This window comes from Lissotriton vulgaris, chromosome 6 (genome assembly GCF_964263255.1).
Source record: "Lissotriton vulgaris chromosome 6, aLisVul1.2, whole genome shotgun sequence".
Taxonomy (NCBI): Eukaryota; Metazoa; Chordata; class Amphibia; order Caudata; family Salamandridae; genus Lissotriton; species Lissotriton vulgaris.
In genome coordinates this window covers 1,227,232,064-1,227,255,640 of record NC_141694.1, presented here as the reverse complement: position 1 = coordinate 1,227,255,640, position 23,577 = coordinate 1,227,232,064, and the positions used below count along the sequence as shown (strand labels likewise).

Below are 23,577 nucleotides of genomic sequence, written 5' to 3'. Positions count from 1 at the left end.
TTGTAACTATGGTTTTGCATCAAAAGGCTTGGGTGGTTGCATGGGAACGCCCATGTACCACCCATGTAAGCCCCCTCGGTGCAAAGTAACGCAAAGCAGTGCTTTGCGCAGCTGATAGGGTGCTTTCCAGCACAAATCAAGTTTTGCGCTGGAAAGAAAATAGCAAAAAAAGTATTCACGCTGGTTAGCACCACTTTTGTGGCACAAAACCAGCGCAAATGGTTTGAAAATCTCCCCCTTAGTATTTGACAACAGCTATGTTCCTAGCCTCAAGTTTAGATATTACATTCTACAGAATTAAAGATTATGGTCTGCCGGTTTGATACTAGGGATTGTTTTTTAAAGTAGTCTGTCTTCATTGCTAACTGATCTCCCATCATCTTGAACAGCTGTCCGAGTTCACAGACGTAGAGAAAGTCGGCTGCAGAGTGATGGTGGAGCTTGCTTGCTGGCTTCCCGACGTGGTACTTAGGAACATCCTGGGTCTTTTTGAGATGGAGGCCATCCCACATCCATATGTTGCATTGTGCCTTCAACGAGTCATTCAAGGTCATGGTAAGTTGCCTGGCATTTGAGAGATCCTTACATCAGGGAAGACCATGCTAAGTGAAGTGGGAAATGGATTAAGTTCTGTTGGACACTATTGGTACAATGATCACACTATCCAAGATAGATGATGTTCAAAGCACAATGGGGTAGTGATACCTACAGACATGGGTCTCCGGTTAGGAGAGTACAGCACTGTGAAATCTCAACCTCAGTAGTTCTGGCAGTTAAACTTAGAACCATAGGGTTTAACAGCAGATAAAGACTGTTGAGCCGTCAGCCTGCTTACTGCCTGCTTCTTGGAAATGTATATTCCAATCTGGTTCTCAGCTCCAGCTTTTCCACTTAGTACTTTTCTTTGCCTGTCTCACTTGAGCATTTTTAATTAAGTTACTGATCCATACAATTTCTGGCAGAATTTAACTTAGCATATTTGGTACTCTCTCTGCGATATCATTGTTACTTGTTAGCCCCTCCCCCTTCCACTTCAGTTTTACTTTCTGACCTCTAATTATGGGGAAATTGATGCTCCCAGGTTCAGGGCCTATGGAATTCATGAGAAACCCTTCTAACAAGTATGGCCTCTTGTACTTGAAACACCAGTAACCAGATACTACCATGAGATCACAGAATAAAGAGAACCTCCCTTTAAACGTTGACTCTCAGGGAATTGGCTGTCCATTTCCCCGAATCTCCTACAAGGAAACACAGCTAGTCTCCAGAAAGGACCTAAAAAAGTACTCTGCTAAATCTTGTGTGCCGCCTGTGTCAGATCGAAAGAAGCCCAAAGGTCGCACCCTCTCTCTGTTGGGCCACTCATCTCACTCCAATGTACACCCAATGTACAACCCAAGGCTCTCCCTTTATATAAGGACTGTAGCACTCCTGTGTACTTATGTTATTTCAATTGGTGTTATGGTCGTTGGTGTAAAATGGGAAATCCTCCTGAGTATGAGGATGAATTCAATGAACGGTTTGCATTGCTCCCTGGGCGGGAGGGCGTCTCCAATTGCACTCCTTTGGGCATGATAAGGCATTAATGTGTGAAAAGAACACATCTTTGTATTACTGAAGAAAGTAATATGACACAATTGATAAAAAAGCAACAATGAATAAAATTGATTTGGAAAATAATTTAAAAGAGTGAATAATTTATTTAAATATAAATGAGTGCAATTTGAGACGTCCTCCCACCCAGGAAGCAACGCAAACCATTCAGTTCAAAGTACATCCCAGTCCTAAGGTCTATCTGTTGTATGTTTCAGTTTGAAGGGCACTACAGGACTCCCATCTCTGCTGTGGCACCTGTGTACACCCGGGCACCACAGGCTTTTGCCTCCACTATGCAACCAGTCTGAGCTGTGTTTTTTGTTGTCACCTCACAGTATCCATAATGAAGTATTCTGAGGGTTTAATCCTTGAACGCTTTCTACCCATCATGAAGAAAGCAAGAACTTTCGCCCAGTGTTGGTATTTCTGCCGCGGTAAGTATAAACTATTAGGAAGCTTCTCTGAAACTGGATGGAGCGAGCACCCACTGCAAGAATACTTTCAATTTTTCAGAAAACACCAGGGATAATTTTATATGTATGTATCATTTTAATCAACAACCGCAGAGTTTGTCTAAGAATTTTTCCAAAATCTTTTGGGTTTTTAATTAATCTCTGAGAAATGATTTGGCTTTTCTTCATAAAATGATCAGATTCTGTACATTGTATGTAAAATTGATATGCTCTGTATTATTTTGAGCGACAGCTGAGGTATTAGAATGTGTCAAAAGTCATTAAAAACTGCCCACCCTCCCCCTTGATTTTCATGAACCACAAGCATGCATTCTGGGGAAGGGGAAAGTTGGTAGGGCTAAGGGTGTGTATAGACAGAGCATAAGTGGGCAACTGGGCAGAACTGATTTGTATTTTCTCTGCAGCCTTTCAATCCTTAACTGGGGCATTTGCCCGGAGCACAGAAGCAAAGCTTGTTCCGCAATATTTGAAGGGCTATGTTATCTGCAAGGTCTATCTTGACATACCATGCATGAACACCAAGGAGAAGTGCAAGGTGAGTTTTCAAGTCAGAACGGATTCTTGAGAGAGACAAAGCATGCTACTATTATCTACTGAGACCCCAGTACCACATACATTATAAAAATGTGCTAACATGCCAAATATAATATCCCTTTTATCACCATGGGTCATTTGAGGAAGGGGCCATGATTCACAAAAGATGGAGCCTTGTGAGGATCAAGATGCCCCTCTCTCTGCATGAACAGTGGTAATAAATGGTATGCAGCTGTCAGTGAGTGAGCATCTATGGTGTTTCACTGAGAAAAACTAAACAGGTCTTGGCTGCTACTACTGGAAGATGGCTCAGACTGATACCATGCGGTTGGTTACTGACTGTCTTTAGTAGCAAAGTCAACAAAAGACTTTGGACTTGAATTCAATCCCAATTAATTACCAATGGTTTAGATTGAATCTAGAACTCCATTCATCACTTCTTTTTCTAAGTGAGACGGCCTAAGTGCTTATCATGATGGCTGCATCAAAAAGGGGGTGCCCTAGTCCATTGTGCTATAGGCCATATGCAGAGCGGCACTAATGAGGCCCAGTCAGCCATTCATTGTCTGAATTTGCATATACTTACATTCAGTGCAAACATACTAGCTTCAAATGGAATTTTCCTATTGTAGAATGACCGAGGCTGATTTGCAAACTGTTGATCATTATCTGTAGTGGCAAACTGAGCAAAAGAGTGAAGTATTAGAATTCAGCCCAAAGTACAAATGGTTTAGGTTAATCCGTTCTACCCATCACATCTGAATTTACTCATAGGCATATGCCATGCTGTCTTTCATGCGTAGAAGTTGTCAACAATACTATTTAACCATTACCAGAAAGTAAGACTTTAACTGGCACATGCATCAAGGTCGGCTTTTGCGATTCCTTAATTGCGATTATTAAGGAATCTCAATTAATGAATCACACAAGCCTATCCATGTAGGAATTGCTATAAAAATAGAGATTCCTAAACATTCCCTTTTTGCGACTCATAAATTGCAAGTCACAATTAAGGAATGGCTTCCCATTCATTCCTATGAGCCTACAGGCCCATAGGAATGAATGGGAAATTGCACATGCAATTTCAAGGGTACAAGGCTGTCAAAAGGACACCCTGTTGCACCCCTGAAATTGAACTGTGCACACGTGTTGCGCACACACATGCCCCAAGGGCATGTGTGTGTGTAACCGACAACTTTGAAAAATACACTTTAGTGCATTTTTCAACATTTTCGCTATTTACCATCCGGTATAATTTCTCTGTAAATAGCGGATCAAAATAGCAAAATCGCTATTTTAAAAGGCATCCTGCATTGCATTCAAGGAATTGCAATTTGGGATTCCTTAAGTGCAATCACAATTTGCGATTTTTGCATTTGGGATGATGCATCCCAAATGGCAAAATACTGGTCGCAAAGGGGCGGATTCTGAGAATCTGCCTGTTTGCGACCGATTTTTCCTTGGATGCATGTGGGCCTAAATCCGGACATGGGAGTAAATCAAATGACATGGGTCTTGTGAGTAAGGGGCAAGTTGGCTTCCTCTGCAAAGTCATTGTAGAATGGGATAAATAAAACAAGAAACTGTGACTTCTCCAATTAGGAAAGAAATGTTACCTTTTGACTATGCTAAGAACTTCCTGACATAAACATGCATCTCCACCACAAGTATTTTGTCATACAAAAACAGTAAGTTTCCCCTTGCTTCACACATACAGAGGTCAGAGGCATGTACTTTCTTCTGTGTTACTTCCTGTAGATCCGTGAACAGGTGTTACTGACACTTGGCCCAATGGCGACTCTGCTTCCCCCAGACCAGCTGGCTTTGGAACTGCCAGGGGTGTTCCGAGAGGTATTATACCTCCAGGCAAGCCTGCCCAAAGAGAACACCTTTGGCCTGATAAAGGTATGTCTGGGGCAAATGTACCCCTCAGAAATATCTACTGTATGTTTGTATGAATATGTCCTTGATGTATCGAAGAGAATCATAAGGGGGTGTCTAGTGAGAAAATGTTGTGTTCAATCAATCAATCAATCAATCAATCAATCAATCAATCAGAGTACTTGTAAAGCGCGCTACTTACCTGTGAGAGTCTCAAAGCGCTGAGGGGGGGGGGGGGGGTGCCGCTACTGCTCGAAGAGCCAGGTCTTGAGGAGTCTTCTGAAGGCGAGTAGGTCTTGGGTCTGCCGTAGGTGGGTCAGGAGGGTGTTCCAGGTCTTGGCGGTGAGGTAGGAGAAGGACCTGCTGCCGGAGGTTGTTCGCTGGTTGCCGGGGACAGCGGCGAGGGCGAGGCTCGCGGAGCGGAGCTGGCGGGTGGTGGTGTAGAAGCTGAGTCTGCTGTTCAGGTAGGCTGGTCCAGCATTGTGAAGTGCTTTGTGTGCATGGGTGAGGAGCTTGAAGGTGATCCTCTTGTCAACGGGGAGCCAGTGTAGGTCTCTCAGGTGGGGGATGATGTGGCTGCGGCGGGGGACGTTGACGATCAGTCGGGCGGAGGTGTTTTGGATGCATTTTAGTTGTCGTAGGTGTTTGGCTGGGATTCCTGTATAGAGTGCATTGCCGTAGTCCAGTCTGCTGCTGACGAGGGCCTGTGTCACCGTTCTTCTTGTTTCGGTTGGGATCCACTTGTAGATCCTGCGGAGCATGCGGAGGGTGTTGTAGCAGGAGGAGGAGACAGCGCTGACCTGTTAGACATGGAGAGGGAGGAGTTGAGGATGAATCCTAGGTTGCGTGCATGGTCGGTGGGTGTCAGTGCTGTTCCCAGTGTGGTCGGCCACCAGGAGTCGTCCCAGGCTGAGGGGGTGGGTCTGAGGATGAGGACCTCTGTCTTGTCCGAGTTCAGTTTCAGAAGGCTGCTCCTCATCCAGTCGGCAAAGGCCTTCATTCCCTTGTGGAGGTTGGTTTTGGTGGTGTGTGGGTCCTTGGTGAGGGAGAGGATGAGCTGGGTGTCGTCAGGATAGGAGATGATGTTGAGGTCGTGATGGCGGGCCACTTGTGCGAGGGGGGGCCATGTAGACATTGAACAGTGTTGGGCTGAGGGATGAGCCCTGGGGGACGCCACAGATGAAGTAGGGGGTATTCTCTTCTTGTCTTTAAGATCTATGTTGGGTTTTTCTATGGCTTTCGACGCACCTGACCTGGAGCACAGATCTGAGTGGTCATTATCTGGGTCTTCTCTTTTTTTACCGGGGATATCATAGTTGGGCCTTCATTACAGGTGGCACAATAATTCTGATGGTACAGGTCTCATTGTAATCATGAGGTTTGGAGGAATATGGTAGCTCTATTGTGTTTCATCAAAAACCCCGAGGAAAAACAAGTACAGTAAATGAAATGTGACTCCCATATCTTATTGCTCCCAAAATGTGAGTCCTTGTTATTTGCCCTTCCTAGACTCACATCGAAATAGCAAATTATGATAGGCCACTCATAATAAGGGTCACAGTAGTGCAGATGGAATCTAAGGAATCACAGAAGTTATTTACACTGGTGCATTATTTTTTAAAACCCTTTAATTTTTAATTGTCTTGTGAGAAATTGCCTTTTTGTGTGGTCGCTGCACCACTACATAGGAAAGTAATGCTTTTGGAGATTCAGTGTGTCAAAAAAGCAAAACTTTGAATCAAGACCATTTCCTTTTTTTCTTCCTTCCATTTCTTAGCCTTCTTGCCTCACTAAAAATAAAAACAAACTTGTTCACAACTTTTTAATGTATAACTTATTTTTCCTTTTTCTATAAACCCCATATTGAGACAGACACAATAACCAACTGGTTTCATTGTTACAATTGCACTTCATACCACTCATAAGAATTCTAATCATGGGCCCCTACTGGGGATCCAGATCACTAATTCCCTTTAACCTCCATCGTTGGACCAACATCTACCTTATTTTTCATGAGTTGGTTTATATACTTTGGAAAAGGTTATCACATTTTTTTTTTTTATGTTCAAAGGTTTTTTTATTTGGAGCTGCAAGACATACAACAGTGCAAAAAGACCAGTTCGTGAACTTACATACATTGCTATAATGAAATCATAAAGAAAAAAAGAAATATAAACTTTGTTGCTGGTTACGTAAATTGCATTCTGTAATACAGGCGAGACCAGATAAAAACATAAGACTAGAAACACAAAACAAAGGGTCCACACATAATGTCTAATAAGCAGATGTAGACGAGTTGCGTCCAAAGTAACATGATGGTTTGTTTAGCATGACCATTATCACATGACATGACCTGAGGAGAAAAGAACACCAACATTGGATAGCAGAGGCAACATGAGCTAAGCATTTGTGTAGATCTACACTGTATACAATGGAAGGATGCACGTGACAGCTATGCAGAAAAGCGCACTGAGTGCCATGTGTTCAGATTCATGGAGGTTTGAATGCATCAAAGTGGTCATCTAGTGCGGACCAGAGTTTCCTGAGCGGCGGCCTCCATGGGGTGGAAGTTAAGGATATGTTATCTGCACCTCTTAAGTGGGAGACCCAATTTAGCCAGTGGGGAAAGGAAGCTTTGTGTGTGCTTTTCCAGTTATTAAGTATGATTTTGACCCCAGCCGTCAGCAGCAGGTCCAGTAGGGCTTTATCATCATCATTGAGTGTGACGGCTTTGGCAAAACCTAGAACAAGCGTTGAAAATTCCCTTGGTAAGGTGATATGGAGTACTGTGTGAATGAAACCAAAGATCCTGTCCCAATAGGAGGTGGGTTATCACATTTTTTAAAAGTCTGTCCTTGTATGTTTTCTTAATAGCTATAATTCACACATGCCTCATAAATGTCCTATAGAAAACATCTAGAAGCTGGGAAACTGACCATATACACTTTGTAACATCCAATGTCACCTTTCCCCCCAGAGCAGCCTCATCAACAACTTCTATCTTAAGATTCGTATCAACTCTCCCCTCTGAGAATTCTGATTACCTCTCCTCTCCCTTTTGGGTATTTGCATCAAATCTCTTGGGATCCTGAACTTCACTTGCCACAGAAGATCATACTCTCCTACCTCTTGAGGATTCTCACCCTGTAAAGCTTCTGATCACTTCTTCCTTCTTGGTGATACTGATTACCACTCCCCAGTCAACCACTGACCCCCTTGAGAGTGTCCACCACAAGGATCTAGATCACTTCAATCCCCTTGACTGCCTTGAACTTCTTTGCTGAAGATGGACCTTGATCCTGTCCTCTAATTTTTAAAGTGATGCTTATTCATCACTAGGAAGGGCCATGACCCAAGTGGTGTCAGATGGCTGTGATTGCGTTGCTTAGTTGGTCAAGATCTGTTGTTCATGTGTAGTAATCATTTAATATAGTTGGAAATGAATGTGCTAAATGAAATTGAAAGCCATATGGATGAGTGATCTCTTTCTAAAGGCTTCCTCCTTACTAACTTCATGTTCTTTTCCATTCAGCCTCTCGAACATTTCCTTAGAGCTGGTGTCACAAAAGCTTGCAAGGAGGCTTCTTTACCGGAAGGGTTTGCAGCACTGCACAACATGGTAGGGGATTTTTTGAGGAGACTCTTCTATCATGAAATCACTGTATCTTCTGAACAATAAAGATGATCAGTTGGTGTGATTGACACACATGCTGATTACATAGTAGAGATGTGGACTTTACTCCTGCCCATTCACTGACACCTCGCATGAGAGAGCACTAAAAAAATTCCCCTGTTATCTCCACCTTAAGTGCTGAAAATGCCACCCATTGTCTTTAAAGCACAACACTTTAATGGTAATCCGCTGTCTCCAAAGGTGGTGATTTTCCATAGCTTGTGAGTGAAATCTTTACCCACTTTTTTCATAGCAAGGATCACAGAACTCCATTCACTAGGTCTGTAGCAGGAGACTGAGCACATTATTCACATGTCGACAGCCAAGGAATGACAAAGATATTCTGTCTCTCAATTCACTTGGTAAAAAAGGTCAACACCTAGCTTCACTGCTGAAGAGTTGAAACTAACACCCACTAGATCTATAAAAGTAATTCTTAAGTGAGTACAACAGGGTGTGATCTAAGGCAAATGTAGTAGTGGATCAAAGTCTTAAATTAAGATTTTGAGAAGAGCGCATCTGTTGTGGTCGAATTGTAAATGCTCTTCAAAGTAGCAGCACTGAGTTCCCAATTTATAATCATAATATCCTGTTCTGTCTTTGTAATGATTGCTGTCACTGAGATGTTAATCATGAAAAGAAGACTTTTAATACAGATCCATTCCTTTCTAACTGGGAAAAGGCCAATATTATCATAAAGAAGGGAATGTGAGTACTGATACTTCTGGAAAAGCTGTTCACAATTCACAGTCTGCGATTCGCTCTCATAAGAAGTGATAGGTTAATGTTGTGCTAATGGCAGACGACGGGATAGTGAAAGTAAATTTTTTTTTTAAACCCACCTTGATGAGGCGATGCGGCGAGCGCAAGGTAAGCAGTTTTATTTATTTATTTTACTTTCACTATCCCGTCATCTGTCCACTTCCCCCCTAGACCCCCCTGGCTCCACACCACTGCCCCACCGCCCCACCCAGGTTACCTGTGCCAGCTGCACCTGAATAACACAGACTTGTTGAGGGAGCCTCCATAATATATGCACAATCAATGGCAATTGCACAGCAGCCTAATCATAAAGAAAGCCTTTTTAACATTAAAACTATTTGCTCAGCAATTGCCTGAGACCAGCTTTTAAAAAACAGTGGCACACACACATCACACTCACAGATGTATTTTCACCAAAATGCTCAGGGGTAGTGTATTCGACATCTCAAACCCTTTGATCGCCCAACATAATGATTGGGTTGCTCATTTGTTTAAGCATCAGCCCCTCAACTGCTTTCTGTTTTCCACGGTGGCCTCATTATGAGCTGGCTGCAAATTGGTTTGAGGATACCGGGTTCCTGGAATCTATAATTCTTGACTGTTATCCCACTTCAAATTCTGGCTATCATGAGTTGTCCCTAGAATGAGAATACCAACTTGGACCCAGAGTTACCAAAATATTTGGGATAATAAAAATGCATTTCGGCTCCTGAAAGAGAGCTGGGATAGTGAGGAAGGTCTTAACTGCACACAGCTCTGTTATCCACAGTATCAGAGATCCTCTTGTTCTGCACATTACAGTATGTGGGACCATAAATGATAATCGCCCCCTCACTAAATATTGTCTTCTTTTCTTTGGCAGATCTCTGCCCAGGAACCTCTGTCTCACAAGGGGCAAGCAGCCAAACAGACAGCAAATGAGCTCCTCCTCCTGCTTGGTGAGTACAGGATTGGTAAATCCTCAAACCCCATTTATTTGTTCGTCTAAAATGTAACTGTAATTGAAAAAGTGAACTTGTTCATTGGTTATTGGCTTGTACTATTCACCTTTGCTTCTGGCTGTGCCCTCCCCACATATCTCTTTATTGCCTCCTTTGCCAATGCTTGTGCATTGCTAGTCCCAACCATGCCCTTACCACTGCTATTGCCAGTTTCTATCCATGCCTTGCTGATAAATCACATGAGTGCCTCTCCACTGTCCATGGATCCTATGAACATAACCTTCGCTCTTGTCTCCAGGCTCATTCTGTTACTCATAACTTTCCTCAGAACCATTTAAATGTTTTCTCTGTCGATGCATCTTCTACTCACGCTGCTTTAGTTCCTTTCTGTCTCTGTTTCCTCTGCCATACCTCATCAGTAAACATTAATCACCTCCTCACACCCTGTGGCCATACATCTTTCTTTTTCCTCATCCCTTCTTTTCCTTTGCCTGCAAACTGCCTTTGCTCCTACACAATCCCTCCAAAAATGGCTGTTTATAGACGCCTCCTTTGGTCATGTCTCCTCTGCTCATGCATGTGCCCATACATTCTCTGTTATTGCCTTCACTGCCTTACTCTTTACTATATCTGTTCAGTTGTATTTTTTAACAAGTATGATTTCCATCACAACTAGATTTTGAGGCTAAACAGGAAAGTGATTGCCAAAATTCAATGCAATACAAACAAGTAAATCTTTATTTGTAGTACTTCGTCAAATGTTTTGATGGAGAACATATTCTCAAACACTTATTGGAATCCCCTCAGGCTCCCTGAAGCCTTTGTTCACAGCCAGAGCTGTGAACAAAGAAACACTGGAATGTTGGAGCTCCAGGTTTATACCAGCCATTATAAGCCCAGAGCACTCCATTGTACTCCCAACATTCCAATGTTCTAATATGATTTAATGTCGCGCACAAGTCATCCCAGGGCTTCATCATCATTGAATCAATTTTTCCAGATTGAGTGCCCAATGTTTTTGAATCTTTTTCGAACCATAGAATAGGCATAGACTACCAGGCAGGAAATGATCTATATTTGAATACCAGAAAACTGACTAACAGGATGTTTTTCAGTTCAAACAGTTGCTAAAACATTTCTGTAGGTCTAGGTCCAATTGTCCTAGCGAGAGGTTGTCTCTAGAATGTACCTTAGGTTCTCGACTTTGACAACTGAAAGAAATCTTGCTATGTATGGATTTGCCCTTGCTGGTGATGTTCCTGAAAGGATGGCTTCTGGTTTACAAACTGATTTCCGATGCAGCCTCTTGGCATGAACACCACTCGGCGCCCTTGCTTTTCCAACCCCTGTTGATGAGTATTCTGGCCCTCCTCTTTTCCTTTTGAGTGTTTCTTATCATGCTACTGATCTCTGCCTCTAGGTTTGTTTGGCCAGCAAATATGCTCTTTATAATATTCCGACTGTGAATTGGGCCGTGATCTCTTTAAAAAGACTAGAGTGCAATAGGGAGAAGACACTTCTCTGGATGCATGCCGCATCTTTATGACACTCATCTTGTTGCACTGCTATGACACAGTTCCAGGCCCCACCAGCTACTGTGTCTTATAGTAAACACAGAAGACATTTATATAGTATGAATATTAGAGTTATTTTGAACAGGTGAGAAACATTTCCATTTATTGTTCATGGATTGTTTTACATTAAACCCTATAATTGGTGATGATCTGAAACCAAAGACAATAATTCAATAAAACAGTCTGATATATCAAGGGCCTACCATCTGGTTAGAAAAGTATTTGCTAATTTTAAATATGTTTTGCCTCTCTCTAGAGACAACTCAAAGTAAACTACTGGATGCAGGAGCTCAAGCGTCTGGTATTGAGGTAAGTAGTATAAGGCTGTGTCTCCAGAGAGCCTGTGCCACGGGTTAACATTACAACATGCTTATCAGGATCTAAGATGCCTAATTTGTTTTATTTAGAGTGCCAATTTCCCGGTTAGCAAAAGGGTTATGTAGAGAGACAAACTGAATAGTTTGTTAGAGTTTCTATGGTGTATTAATGTTATGGAAAAAGCTCTAGAGCGTGAGTGTGAAATGCTTTTATGAGTACTCTCTTGACCATGCAGGTATTACAAGGCAGGTTTCTTTGTGTTTGGGATACCAACTGATAAATGGATGAAAGCAGAAAAGAGTAACAATGTCAACACACCATATGGCAAATAAAGAGGGATTCTGGGACAGCCCTTTACCTGTGTGGGAGAGCTTCCTTCAAGTATTGGCCTGATGAAATGTTTGTCATGTTCTGGTATCAGTCCAATGCATTTTGTGGTTGTGTATATTTCCTGCTGTTCAAAATTGTTTTGGAGAGTGTTTTGCTCTTTTACTGCTGCCATCATTATGGAGTGCATAAAGCTGCGCCAGATCTTGTGAGTGGTTGATTGAGGGGTAAAGTGTCCATTGCTTTGCTCAGTAATTTTTTTAATTTTTAAACTGCAAACACTTGCAGTGTTCAGAGTTTGGCTTTTCTATTCTGACTTTATTATATGGCTTTTGAGAGCCCTCTTTTCAGGAGGGGCTGCCTTAGGGAACCTAAGGCCCTTCCATACATGACTGTGATGTTTCAGTGTAGAACCAAGCGCCTTTTTAATGCATTGCCAATGTTTCAACTTGGCCATGTGCCTATTGCATTGTATTGTAATTGCATTTGTATAGCGCTTACTACCCTGATGAGGTGTCAAAGCGCTTTTTCGACGAGTAGCACGCTACTCCGGGACCCATAGAGGATTAGTGTTGAATTAGTATCGTGAAACATGCAAGTAAATTTTAAGTGGTGGATAGGTTAGGCAGTTATTTGGATTCGGAAGAATAGCAGAAGGATAGAAAAGGAAAAAGGGGTTTGTATTTATATAGCGCTTGTTACCCCTGATGGGGTGTTGAAGCATGCTACTCCGGAAACCCATAATGGATTAGTGGTGATTTAGTATTGTGAAATATGAAAGTAATTTGAGTGGTGGATATTACTCAGTTATTTGCTGTGTGAAGGATAGCTGAGGAATAGAAGGGGAAGAAAGGTTTGCATTCATATAGCACCTGTTACCCCTGATGTGGTTTTGAAGCACTTTTTTGGCAAGTGGCACGCTACTCTGGAACCCATAAGGATCAGTGTTGAAAGTTAGTATGGTGAAACAGGAAATTAATTTGAGTGGTGGATATGTTAGTCAGTTATTTGGATTGAGAAGGGTTGGGGAGAGGTTAAAAAGGGGACAAGGTTTGCATTTATATAGCACTTGTAACCCTGATGGGGTGTTGATACTCTTTATTGCAGAGTAGCACACTATTCTAGAACCCATAAAGGATTAGTGGTGAATTAGTATAGTGGATATGAAATTTGAGCAGTGAACATGTTAGTCTGTTATTTTGATTGAAAAGGATAGTGGAGGGATAGAAGAGTGAAGGATTTTTTCTTCTTTTGTTTTAGGTCATAGCAGTAGGAAGAGGCTTTTGGATGAGTAAAAAGGGTTTTTGGAGGGGAAGAGTCAGAGGGAAGAGTTTAGAAAGGTTTGTTTTGGGGATCGGTATAGTAAAAGAGGTGTCGGATGATGCAAGGAGGGGTAGAGTAGGAGAGAGTCTAGAAAGGGTTATTTTGGGGACCATAGTAGTGGTATGAGGTTTTGGATAAATGGGAGAGTGGATGTAGAGGATATATTGATAGATTTATAGGGTGAGAGATAAGGTAGTGCATTGGAAAGAGTAGTAGAAAGAAGTTTGAGATGAGTCAGAAAGTTGGGCTAGAAGATATATTGAGAGAAGTGTAGGCTGGGAAATAGGGTAGTGCATTGGAAATGCTAAACTAGAAGAAAGTGATAAATATATAGATCCATAAGTACATTGAAAGTATATAGATGCATAAATGAGGTAAGAATATGTAGATTAAAGCTATTGATAGAGGTACAGGATGAGAAATAGGGTAGTGCATTGGAGATGCTTTTTCAGGAGAAAAGTAACAGACACACAGATCCAAGTACATGGAGGACATAGATGCACAATGGAAGTAAGTACATGCAGATCAACGATGATTTTTTTTAACAACATGATTATTCTACATGTTTATACAAAGCAATACACAAAGATAGGTACATAACTATAGTGAAAATACATGCTTATAGACAGAGGGATATACTGTAAATTTCTGTTTGCTAATGATGCTTATGTGGGTAAGACTCAATTCTTGAGTAGTTTTCTGAAGATAAGATGGTTGTGGGTGGATCTTATGTTGGGGGGTAATGAGTTCCATAGCTTGGCTGCTTGAACACAGAAGGATGTGCCACCCATGGTTTTTTTTTCTTGTTTCTTGGGATTTTGAGGTGAGATACCTCTTTAGAGAGGAGGTTCCTTTGTTGAAAGTGTTTGGTGATTATATTCCTGATGATAAGCGGTCCCATTCCATGTATTGCTTTGTGAGTGATACTAAGTAGCTTGAACGTGGATCTTCGGGCAACCGGTAACCAATGCAGGTCTTTCAAGGCAGGGAAGATGTGGTCTCGCAGTTTGATATGCAAGAGTAGCCTGGCAGCCGAGTTCTAAATCCGTTGTAGTCTTTTCATGGTCGTTAAAGGTGATCCGTGGTAGAGGCTATTGGCTTAATCGAGTTTCGACAGAAAAAGGGAGACAGTAGCTTGGATTTTGTGTGGTAATCCCAAATGAGGGAAAATTTGTCGCAGGGTGTTTCTAGTGACAAAGCTTGATCTTGCTAGTTTGTCCACTTGGGCATTCATCGATAGTATAGAGTCCTTGGTAATTCCTAGGTTTCTTACTTCCTTTAATACTTTAGGCGGTGATCCTAGTTCATCAGGCCAGGCGGCTATGTATTCTTTCAAGTCTTCATATACTTTTCAGACAGCACAGCTCAGAAACTGAAAGGTGTAACCTCTGCTCACTGCCAACTATAAATTATGCTGTGAGAAATGCTGAGTTATTGATATACATTGTACACAGTGCAAAATGCATATAAGCAGATGCACGGTTCTCCGTTGCATTTTTATAACAGCTATATTCATGTACAAACATAGCAAAATTCACAGCAAGATCGTCCTAACCGCACTTTATTGGCCCTTTTTTTTGCAACCTGCCCAGCCCACAAGTGACAAAGAATCAAAAAGGATAAAAAATACTTTGTTGCTAATAGTTTCTGTGTATCAATTGTTCCAACATCAGATGAGTACACAGTGTTACTTTGTGTTACTGATGCAACTACAATAAACATGTAGCTGAGTAATGTGAAATGAGGGAGCAACAAAATACTCCAAAAGAGCCCAAAAACATTAATTGCTTAAATGTGTATTGAGAGTGATGTACCTGGGGACATTTTATTTTGCATGGAGTGCAAAAAAACAGCGAGTGCAGGTATTAGCAAATATAATATTAACTTGAGATGCCCCTTTAATTCACAGGAGCATATTTAAAAAAATGTGCGGTGTTACACCAAATTTGGCAACGCCACGTTCCAACATTTTTTGAACACAGGGATGCACCATATTCACAAGAATCAGGCACACCCCTGTGTTTCCGCTAGCAGAAACAAAAGCTGCCTAGCATCAACGCAGGCAACCTGCCGCCATGTTGCAAGGCTGCCTGCGCTGCAGAGGCGATTGTTTATGTACAGGAAGGGAGACCTTCCCGCACATAAACATCAATCAATAATGGTGATGTGTTCTTTCTATATGTGTTGCAGAATGCGTTTCCACAGTTTAAACTTGCCCACTGAAAGAGCAAAAATCAAGGAGCTATGAATAATTTCTACTTGTATCGCAATTCTAAGTCCAGGAATTCCTTGGGGTTCGCTTTTTAGATGAGACCAATCCTAAAACTACTGGGCTCTCAATACAAATTTTCAAAGTTGTTAACTATGTTTGAACTATATTACAGTACATGCATTTCCTTCCGATTTTCTTTATGTCAGTGTACAGGTGAAAGGCCACCAGTCTAACTCAATAGGTCTGGTTATAACTGAAAATGGCGATAAGACCTCTTGGCTTTGCCAATGTTTGTTAAATTTGTATTTGTTGTTCATAAAGCTAAAGCTGTGTGTGGGTTGTCCCCACAGTTTCTCAAGGGAAATGCTGCCTGACTATCTGACTTTTCAGCCTTGGTTCACCCTCCTCTTCTGCATTCAAGAGGCATTGTTGGGTGCCCTTGCTTTTTGATTCCGTCTCACATCACTTAGAAAAGATTTCTAGAACAACTTTCTCTCATCAAAGGTCTCTGCAACAACTTAAGACTTGGTTGTTCTACAGTGTTGAATTTCCTTTGATTCCCAACATGTAGGATTCTGTAACGTGACAACCCTGATAAAACATGACATGGTATTTAAAATGGAAACATATTTGTGTAGTGCCTATTTGCTTAGTAAAGTATATAACAAAACGTAACATAACATTACATTGGATTGACATTTAGGAGACATACACTCATGGGAGCTTACAACTTAGGGGGCTTAAAAACCACATGTTCTACCTTGCCCAGGTTGCTGATAGGTATGACTGCTGCATGCTTCATGGGTTCATATATTGCCTACGTGATGTAGCCATTATACTTCTCACATGCGCCATTGTCTCCAATAATGCTGTTTAGGCCAAAAAGGGGGGCAGCACAGACCACAGATTAGCTTGTTGGTGTGAAAAAGGCTGCTTTATTGGAAACAGGTGCACCTTACATACAAGTTCCTTTGGCCTGTGCCGTACAAATCAAAACCTCACTAAATATTGTCTTCCTACTTTACCTCCACCCCCTCCCTTAAACATGTTCCCCCCTGCAACAATTATAAACACAACTTGCAATTTCCTAACCTTTCTACAACTACCTAACTAGGTAAACTTCTTATGTTCTTTCATAACTGTAACTATACATCATTATACCACAACTGACCTAGGAAAAACGCCCCAAAGAAACATAGCGCACCAATCCAGCACTTGTTCCAGCGACAACACCAATACAAAATCCCCCCCGAAGCACCTGCTCCCAAGAAAACTACCCAGTTTAAAAAGTAATGAGCTATCCAACAACAAACCCCGCAAAAACCAGCCGGAAGCTCGTTCCCTAGGGAGGAAGGGCGGGACAAAGCTAAACTGTCCAGTGTCCTCCCTGACCGGCTGTTGTGTCACAAACACCTAAATGGTGGCTTGTGACGCAAGATGACCGGTTATAAAAAAACCCAAGCGCAAAACTAGCCCAACCCAAGCCCAACAAGCCCAAAGCAAGCCCAATGGAGCCCAACCAGCCCATTGGGCTCTGGCTGCCAAGCCCAAAAGTAGCCCAGCCACAAGCCCAACAAGCCCAATGCCAGCCGAATGGAGCCCAACCAGCCCAATGGGCTATGGCAGCCCCCGGCCCAAAAACCCCTGGGGCGGGGCAGGCCTCCCGCTGGTAGGCCGCCCCCCAAAGCCCCATTCTCTGATATGGCTATTCAAACTGGTCCTGCCTCCTTATAGCTGCATTGTTACATGCTGCTTACAACACAAGGCCATTGTTTCCCTATGCTGCCTAAGTGTTGCCACTGCCACATTTCTGTTGTGGTTTGATTTATGATGGACAACACAAAGCTCTGTGTACTGGCCATCTTCAGATACCTTATTGTTTTTAGAATTTTTTTATCTGCATTTGTTTGAATTTTTATACATCTGTAAAATCTGCTTGACTCACATGTTTCTCTCCCTTGATTTGCTTTCAGCACTTTAAATTGGCTGCTTGGAGCAAGCTCTTTTTATTAGGGAAAGGTTGAAACTGCAGCTGTTTGTAGTACCTATTATTACCAATTCTTCAAAATATACATAGAGCAGATGTTGGCTTGACCCAATAGATTACTTCTCTTACACCTCAGAGTATAGTTGTTTAGTGTATTATTCTGCTTCCTATGCAGTGTTGAGTGTTTTACATCTCAAATATGCACTATATCATGCAGTGGCAGCCGGCATGGATCGGGGGAAAAAGGAAGGGGAATGTAAAAAAATGTAAATAAAAACCAGTAACCTTATCGCCGCATCCCACGTCTCTGCTCCGTATCTGTCTGTTGGAACAGGAACCAGGAAGCACACCCAGGCTTCCCTGACCAATCACAATGCAGCATTGCAGCATTGTGATTAGTAAGCACCCAGGCTCCCCTGACCAATCATAATGCTGCAATACAGAGTTGCGATTGGTCTGAGTGCCGTGGTTCGGCGCTCAGACAGGGACTGGTGGCCTGTCCAGGCTGTAATGCTGCCTGGACGGAAAACATGGAAAGTGCGCATGACTGTTTGGATCAGCCCCAGAATGCCAGCCAAAGCATCATGCACAGATGTGGGGTGGAGATCCTCCCCCTTGGCCGAGCAGCCCCCACTGAACTCATGATACATTGAATTCTTTATCACATAAATCCATTGTATATCAAAGCAGGCTTTAAAAAAATATTTTAGTCAGGATTCAAAATGCAAGCCAAACCTAATGGCTATATCATTGTTTATTTAGCTTCCTTAACAAAACTATATTCAAATGGGTTGGAAAAATGAACATTGCTATTAAATGTATCATTCCTAATGACTATGATGAATATCCATAGTCTGTGATCAACTTACTTCTCAGGTAGAGTATCCATGGGACTCTAGAACAAGTATAAGAGACACATTTTCTGTATTCAGGAAGGGAGTGTGGTATATGGTGGTCCCTGGTTTAGATCCTTCGGTGTTGAATGATTGACTGATGCCCTCTTTTGGTATCCTCACAGAAGCCGCTGGTATCTGCACAGGATAAAATCCAAAATAGATGTCTTGTACCTTATGGTGGCCAACCTGAAAGGGTAAGTTGAAGGGGGTGTGAGTGAATGGGGAATGCGAGTAATTAACAATTTGTCACTATTGTCCTCTGCTAGTAGACCCACTATAAGCTCAATGTCATCCTTAATCCCTGGCTCATGCCTCATAACAAAAGACCCTAGTTTCCAAAGTTATCATTTGCATGCGTCCTCAACATGGCTTCAATGCCTTTTTATTATCAAATCAAATTCAAATTTAAAAAACCCTATTTTTCCCAGATCATCCTCCTATCTACTAGCACATTCCCTGCAGATGTCACATTGATCCTTTCTAACCATATAGGCGTGCTTCATACTTAGGCCATGCCTCTCACTGCTCCTTGTTAGCCAACTACTACCGTTTCCTGTTTTTTCCCGTAATTTCTGGATGTAAGGTACAGTTATCCCTCTCCAAATCCTCTCTCATCTACTGCGCCCTATTCCTCACATCTTCACCGAAATGGATGTAGAATAGAACAGATTAATCAAACAGCAACTATTGGTGATGGTGACTCTGAGGTCCATTTTACCATCAAGAGAGGATATTTGTACCATAAATCTACAGAATGTATATTTGGAAAAGCAGGCTCCTGAGCACTCAAGAGGATTTCTCAGATCTAGATTGGTCACAGAGCATTAATTGAAAGTTCTCTCTTTTGGCCTGTGATTGACGCTTACAGTCCTCTTCATAGAGACAGTGCATGTACTTGTGAAAGGATACCTTATCTACAATGTCAAAATGGCTGTCTATTTTAAGAAAGATCAAGCAAAACGTTCTAGTGCACCCTAATGTGCCTGGGTTGTCATTGACTTGTGATCTCTATTAATACCACCACCATGTGAAGCACTGTTAAAGATGTTCTTTTTGAAAACATAACAATTGCATATGAATCAACAGTTTAAAAGATAATGAAGCATAGTGCCATAGATATAATAACCCTCCTATGACCCTGTTACAGAGAGGGCGCTCTTTTCCTTTCAGTAGGTGTGCCGTGCGCAAACAGGAAAAGTGTGCCCTTTTAAGAAGGGACAGTGGCGAACTTGTGGTGCAGTGGGGGCAGCACATTCAAGTGAAATACAGAGTAGCTGTTTAAACGTTGCTCCCTGTTTCACTATGCAGGTGGCAACACACCTGCACTTTTAAGAGGGATTATATATCCCTTTGTCGAGAGCCCCTTGAAGGCGGGTGCCGTGAGGGACTGCACCCACTTGCAAGTGGTTGACTGGGAGGGCCCATAGGAGAGTGCGCCACTGTTTTGTGGCGCACTTTCAGTGGGCCTCCTGACAGCTTCTTTGCCTTTGCGTCTGTGTACATAATGCATCGGTGCAAAGATAAAGAGATTCCCTCATTTGCATGGGGTCCACACCCCAATACACATGAGGGATCGCCCTCTAGAGATAGCACTGCCGCTACATGTACGCAGGCACTATCGGTATTATGGAAGGAGCCGAACAAGCATCTGCAGCCCCTTATGAAATACCAAATTGGCCTGGGGGTGCACAGAGCGTGGGTGCAAGCCCGTTGCACCAAGGGGCTGCTTTATGTAACACAGCTCATGGTAGTAATAATCCAAACCCGATAAATATATATGCAGATAAGCATTTAGTTTCCCACAATTGAATTAGGCTGTTAAATTATGTTAAAAAACACAGAGTAGTCAAATTCAGAGAGCATGGAACACAGCAAAGACCTGAGGTTGACAGAACAGCACAAACGAAATATAAGTATTTATTGCAAGGGCCCCAAGTGTTTAACAATGAAAAATTCTGATTGAGCATATGTAAGTAAAGTATTAACAATTGTGGAGGATAAAGAACTGTTTCTTTGTCCCAAAACTAAGGTAACATGTGGTTAGGAGGTATATGGGAGGACTATTGAGGGGAACAGGAGGGAAGGAAAGAAAAGGATAGAATAGGTGTGAACAGGCCTTTAAGTGGGACGAAAAAGCTGGGGGGTCTCTCATAGGGGCGTGATTGCCTTAATTAAGGGCGTGGCTTAAAACACTTAAGCTAAAAATCTGTGCTAGCATAGTGTGCTGCCCCACTGGTATTTTGCTGCTTCTGTCCATTCATCCAGAGATATAACACAACAAGTAGCATTACACCTACAAGAAGCCAGGACTATTGACATTGTCAATGCTTGTAAATTGCATCAGATAAATCACCAACAACTATGACTTTGTTGTTTATAATATTGAAAATGCTACTGATCTTGTGGGTGAGGTTGTGGCGTAGGTCTAGAACTGCCGACTTTAGAGCTGAGAAAGTGAGTTCGAGCCTGACGTCGGCACAATATCCTCTGATTCAACAAATGAATATGTCCTTGTGTAATGTAACTGGTACTCATGTAAAGCGCTCCACGTTTGTGCTGTATACAACTGAAAACTTAGTTTCCTTGAAGTTACATCAAAAGCAGTTAAGTTATTTTTTTTTCTCACCCTGAGGGTCAAAATGGAGAGCCCGATAGGGACGCGTCTTTGCACTTGCTTTTAAGAACTGTCAGTGCTGAGCACTAGCAGGACCCAGCCCACTTAAAGCCCTGGGTGTGAAGGAGGGTGAGAGGAGTGATGTAGGAAGGCCGGGCAGTGGGGATAAGAATGGGTGGCAAGATCTTGTGGTAGCACAGGCATCTCACTAGAGTCTGTGGGCAACCAGCGCAAGGATGTATTATCCTACAGTGGAAATCTGGGACACATCAGATTAGGCGGAAACTCCTAAGGAATATTATACAACATGTAAAGCATTATCGGTGACCCTACCAAAAGAATTCCCACAGAATTCAAAAGAAAATTATTAACTTAAGATGAGCAGCAGATCTCAGAAAACAGAGCACATCTGAGTCCAACACTATCAAGGGAAATCTCTCTCTCTCTCTCACTATATATATATATATATAGGGATTAGAGAGAAGGACTATTGGTGCATCCATGCCGCTTTTGAAATAAAAGGTTTTGTTTAAACTCACCCTGGTGGAGTGCTGCTTTAAAGCGCGGAGCTTTTGGGATGATGTTTGACACGGCTTCTCCAGCCGTGGAAGCTTGCAGCGCCACTCAAACTGGACAAGGTCTGCAGGGCTGGTTACTGAATTTCAGCCCCCACAGCACGAGGGTGTCAGGAAGCAAAGCGGATGCTTTAAACCGAGGCCCACCAGAGGGATGTGAAAATATGCAAAGAAACCGGCAGTAAAGAAGGTTGGTAAAATACTGACTATACCAGAATAGAAGAATTGGGTCCTCTGCTCCTGGCGCTTTACTTACTGGAAAGTGAGTGCCATATGGGAAATGATTGCAGAGGTCCGCCCCAGGTTTTACTAACTGCCGCCCTATGATGAAGATGCTCGTTAGCATTGAAACGCGTCAGGGATTAGAGAGGACTATTGGTGCATCCATGCCGCTTTTGAAATAAATAAAAGGTTTTGTTTAAACTCACCCTGGTGGAGTGCTGCTTTAAAGCGCGGAGCTTTTGGGATGATATATATATATATATATATATATATATATATATATATATATATATATATATATATATATATATATATATATATATATATATAAATATATAAATATATCCGAGCAATCCTGGCCGCTATCGGCGTGTACTCAAACAGGCGCGGACCTCTTCTCCTTGAATTCAGCTATTTTAATAAAGCGCCATCACACCGTCAGTCGTGTCAGCAGTGGTGTTAGCAGTGGTGATTTTAATGTTAGCAATCACGGAGCCAGTGCTCTCCTCGACGCGTTTCGCTCCACAGGCGGAGCTTGGTCACATGACGCGCCAAAAGTAGGTGTTGCATTATAAAGTGTTTTAAAAGCACAATCACCCATAAAAAAAGGATGAAATGCAAAAATAAACATAATGTCATAGTAGCAGCTGTACAAACAATCATGACAAGTTGTATAAAATACAGACAAGATAAAGTGCAAAACAGCAGTGAAAGCAAAGTGCTCCTATCTCAGTTTGATAGTGTGGCCAAAAAGAATTCTCGCATGATGGCAAGTGCCTGATCGCAGAGATTAACAAAAGCGAAATTATCAATAACAGGTTAATAGCAGTACAAACAAATTATCACCAGAATACAGTGCAAGTGCATCATTCAATGAAAAAATATACAGAGGATACGCTAAAAACAGAGTTCATAAAAAGGTAAAGTGCAAATGCATTCATTATGGCCACCAAACTTCAAATCTGAATTGCCAGATAGAGAACAATGCACAGAAGCTGCTACATGCCACTTCAACTAAAGTGCTAGTGTCTAATGGGTGAAAAAATAATTAACTATAAAAAAAAGTGACTTAGGCGGCTGAGACACAAAATTATTCGACCTACCAATTCGTAGCAGAATGTGTGCGCCTAACAATCAAGAATTTCAAGGAACTTTCATTTTCAAGTAGGACCAACAAAAGGAAATGACACTACAGAAATATATATATATATTCCTCCAACAGTAAATAAAACGATCATTCCGAGGTATTTAACGCCACCAGATGCCACAGCAGGTTATATATGTGGATATATGTATAGGTATAGGTACCTATATACACACACACACACACACACATATATATATAAGTATATATATATATATGTATATGTATATATATATACACACACACAGGAGATAGAGCCACTGGAGACCAGTCTTAGAAAGGTCACGTTGCCTTTCCCTCTCTAGCTCCTCAGGGTCTATTTCAGCATTTATAGAAGGGTCATAAGCAGAGAAAGGGAAAAGGAAAAGAGATAAAGGTTATGGAAAGAGCACAGACTGAAAGACTTTGGAGAGAAATTAGAGTGGGTGGGTACAGAGAATACAAAAAAATGGAGATGGAAGGAAAGAGAGGAAGAGGAGAGGAACCGGGCTAGTCTGAAAATATTTGCCTGTGCAGCTTTTAATT

At 42.0% G+C, this 23,577-nt stretch overlaps 1 protein-coding gene across 1 annotated transcript in view; it reads left to right on the top strand.

Moving 5' to 3' along the window:
- The first annotated feature begins 431 nt into the window (after positions 1 to 431).
- LOC147708659 (uncharacterized) overlaps positions 432 to 23,577 on the top strand; it is a 218,777-nt gene continuing 195,631 nt past the window's right edge. Inside the window, exons 1-8 of the mRNA XM_086925382.1 lie at positions 432 to 555; positions 1,932 to 2,030; positions 2,474 to 2,604; positions 4,362 to 4,508; positions 8,017 to 8,103; positions 9,782 to 9,857; positions 11,691 to 11,743; positions 18,620 to 18,691. Coding sequence (XP_086781508.1) covers positions 432 to 555; positions 1,932 to 2,030; positions 2,474 to 2,604; positions 4,362 to 4,508; positions 8,017 to 8,103; positions 9,782 to 9,857; positions 11,691 to 11,743; positions 18,620 to 18,691 — 789 coding nt within the window. The remainder of the gene's footprint in view (positions 556 to 1,931; positions 2,031 to 2,473; positions 2,605 to 4,361; positions 4,509 to 8,016; positions 8,104 to 9,781; positions 9,858 to 11,690; positions 11,744 to 18,619; positions 18,692 to 23,577) is intronic.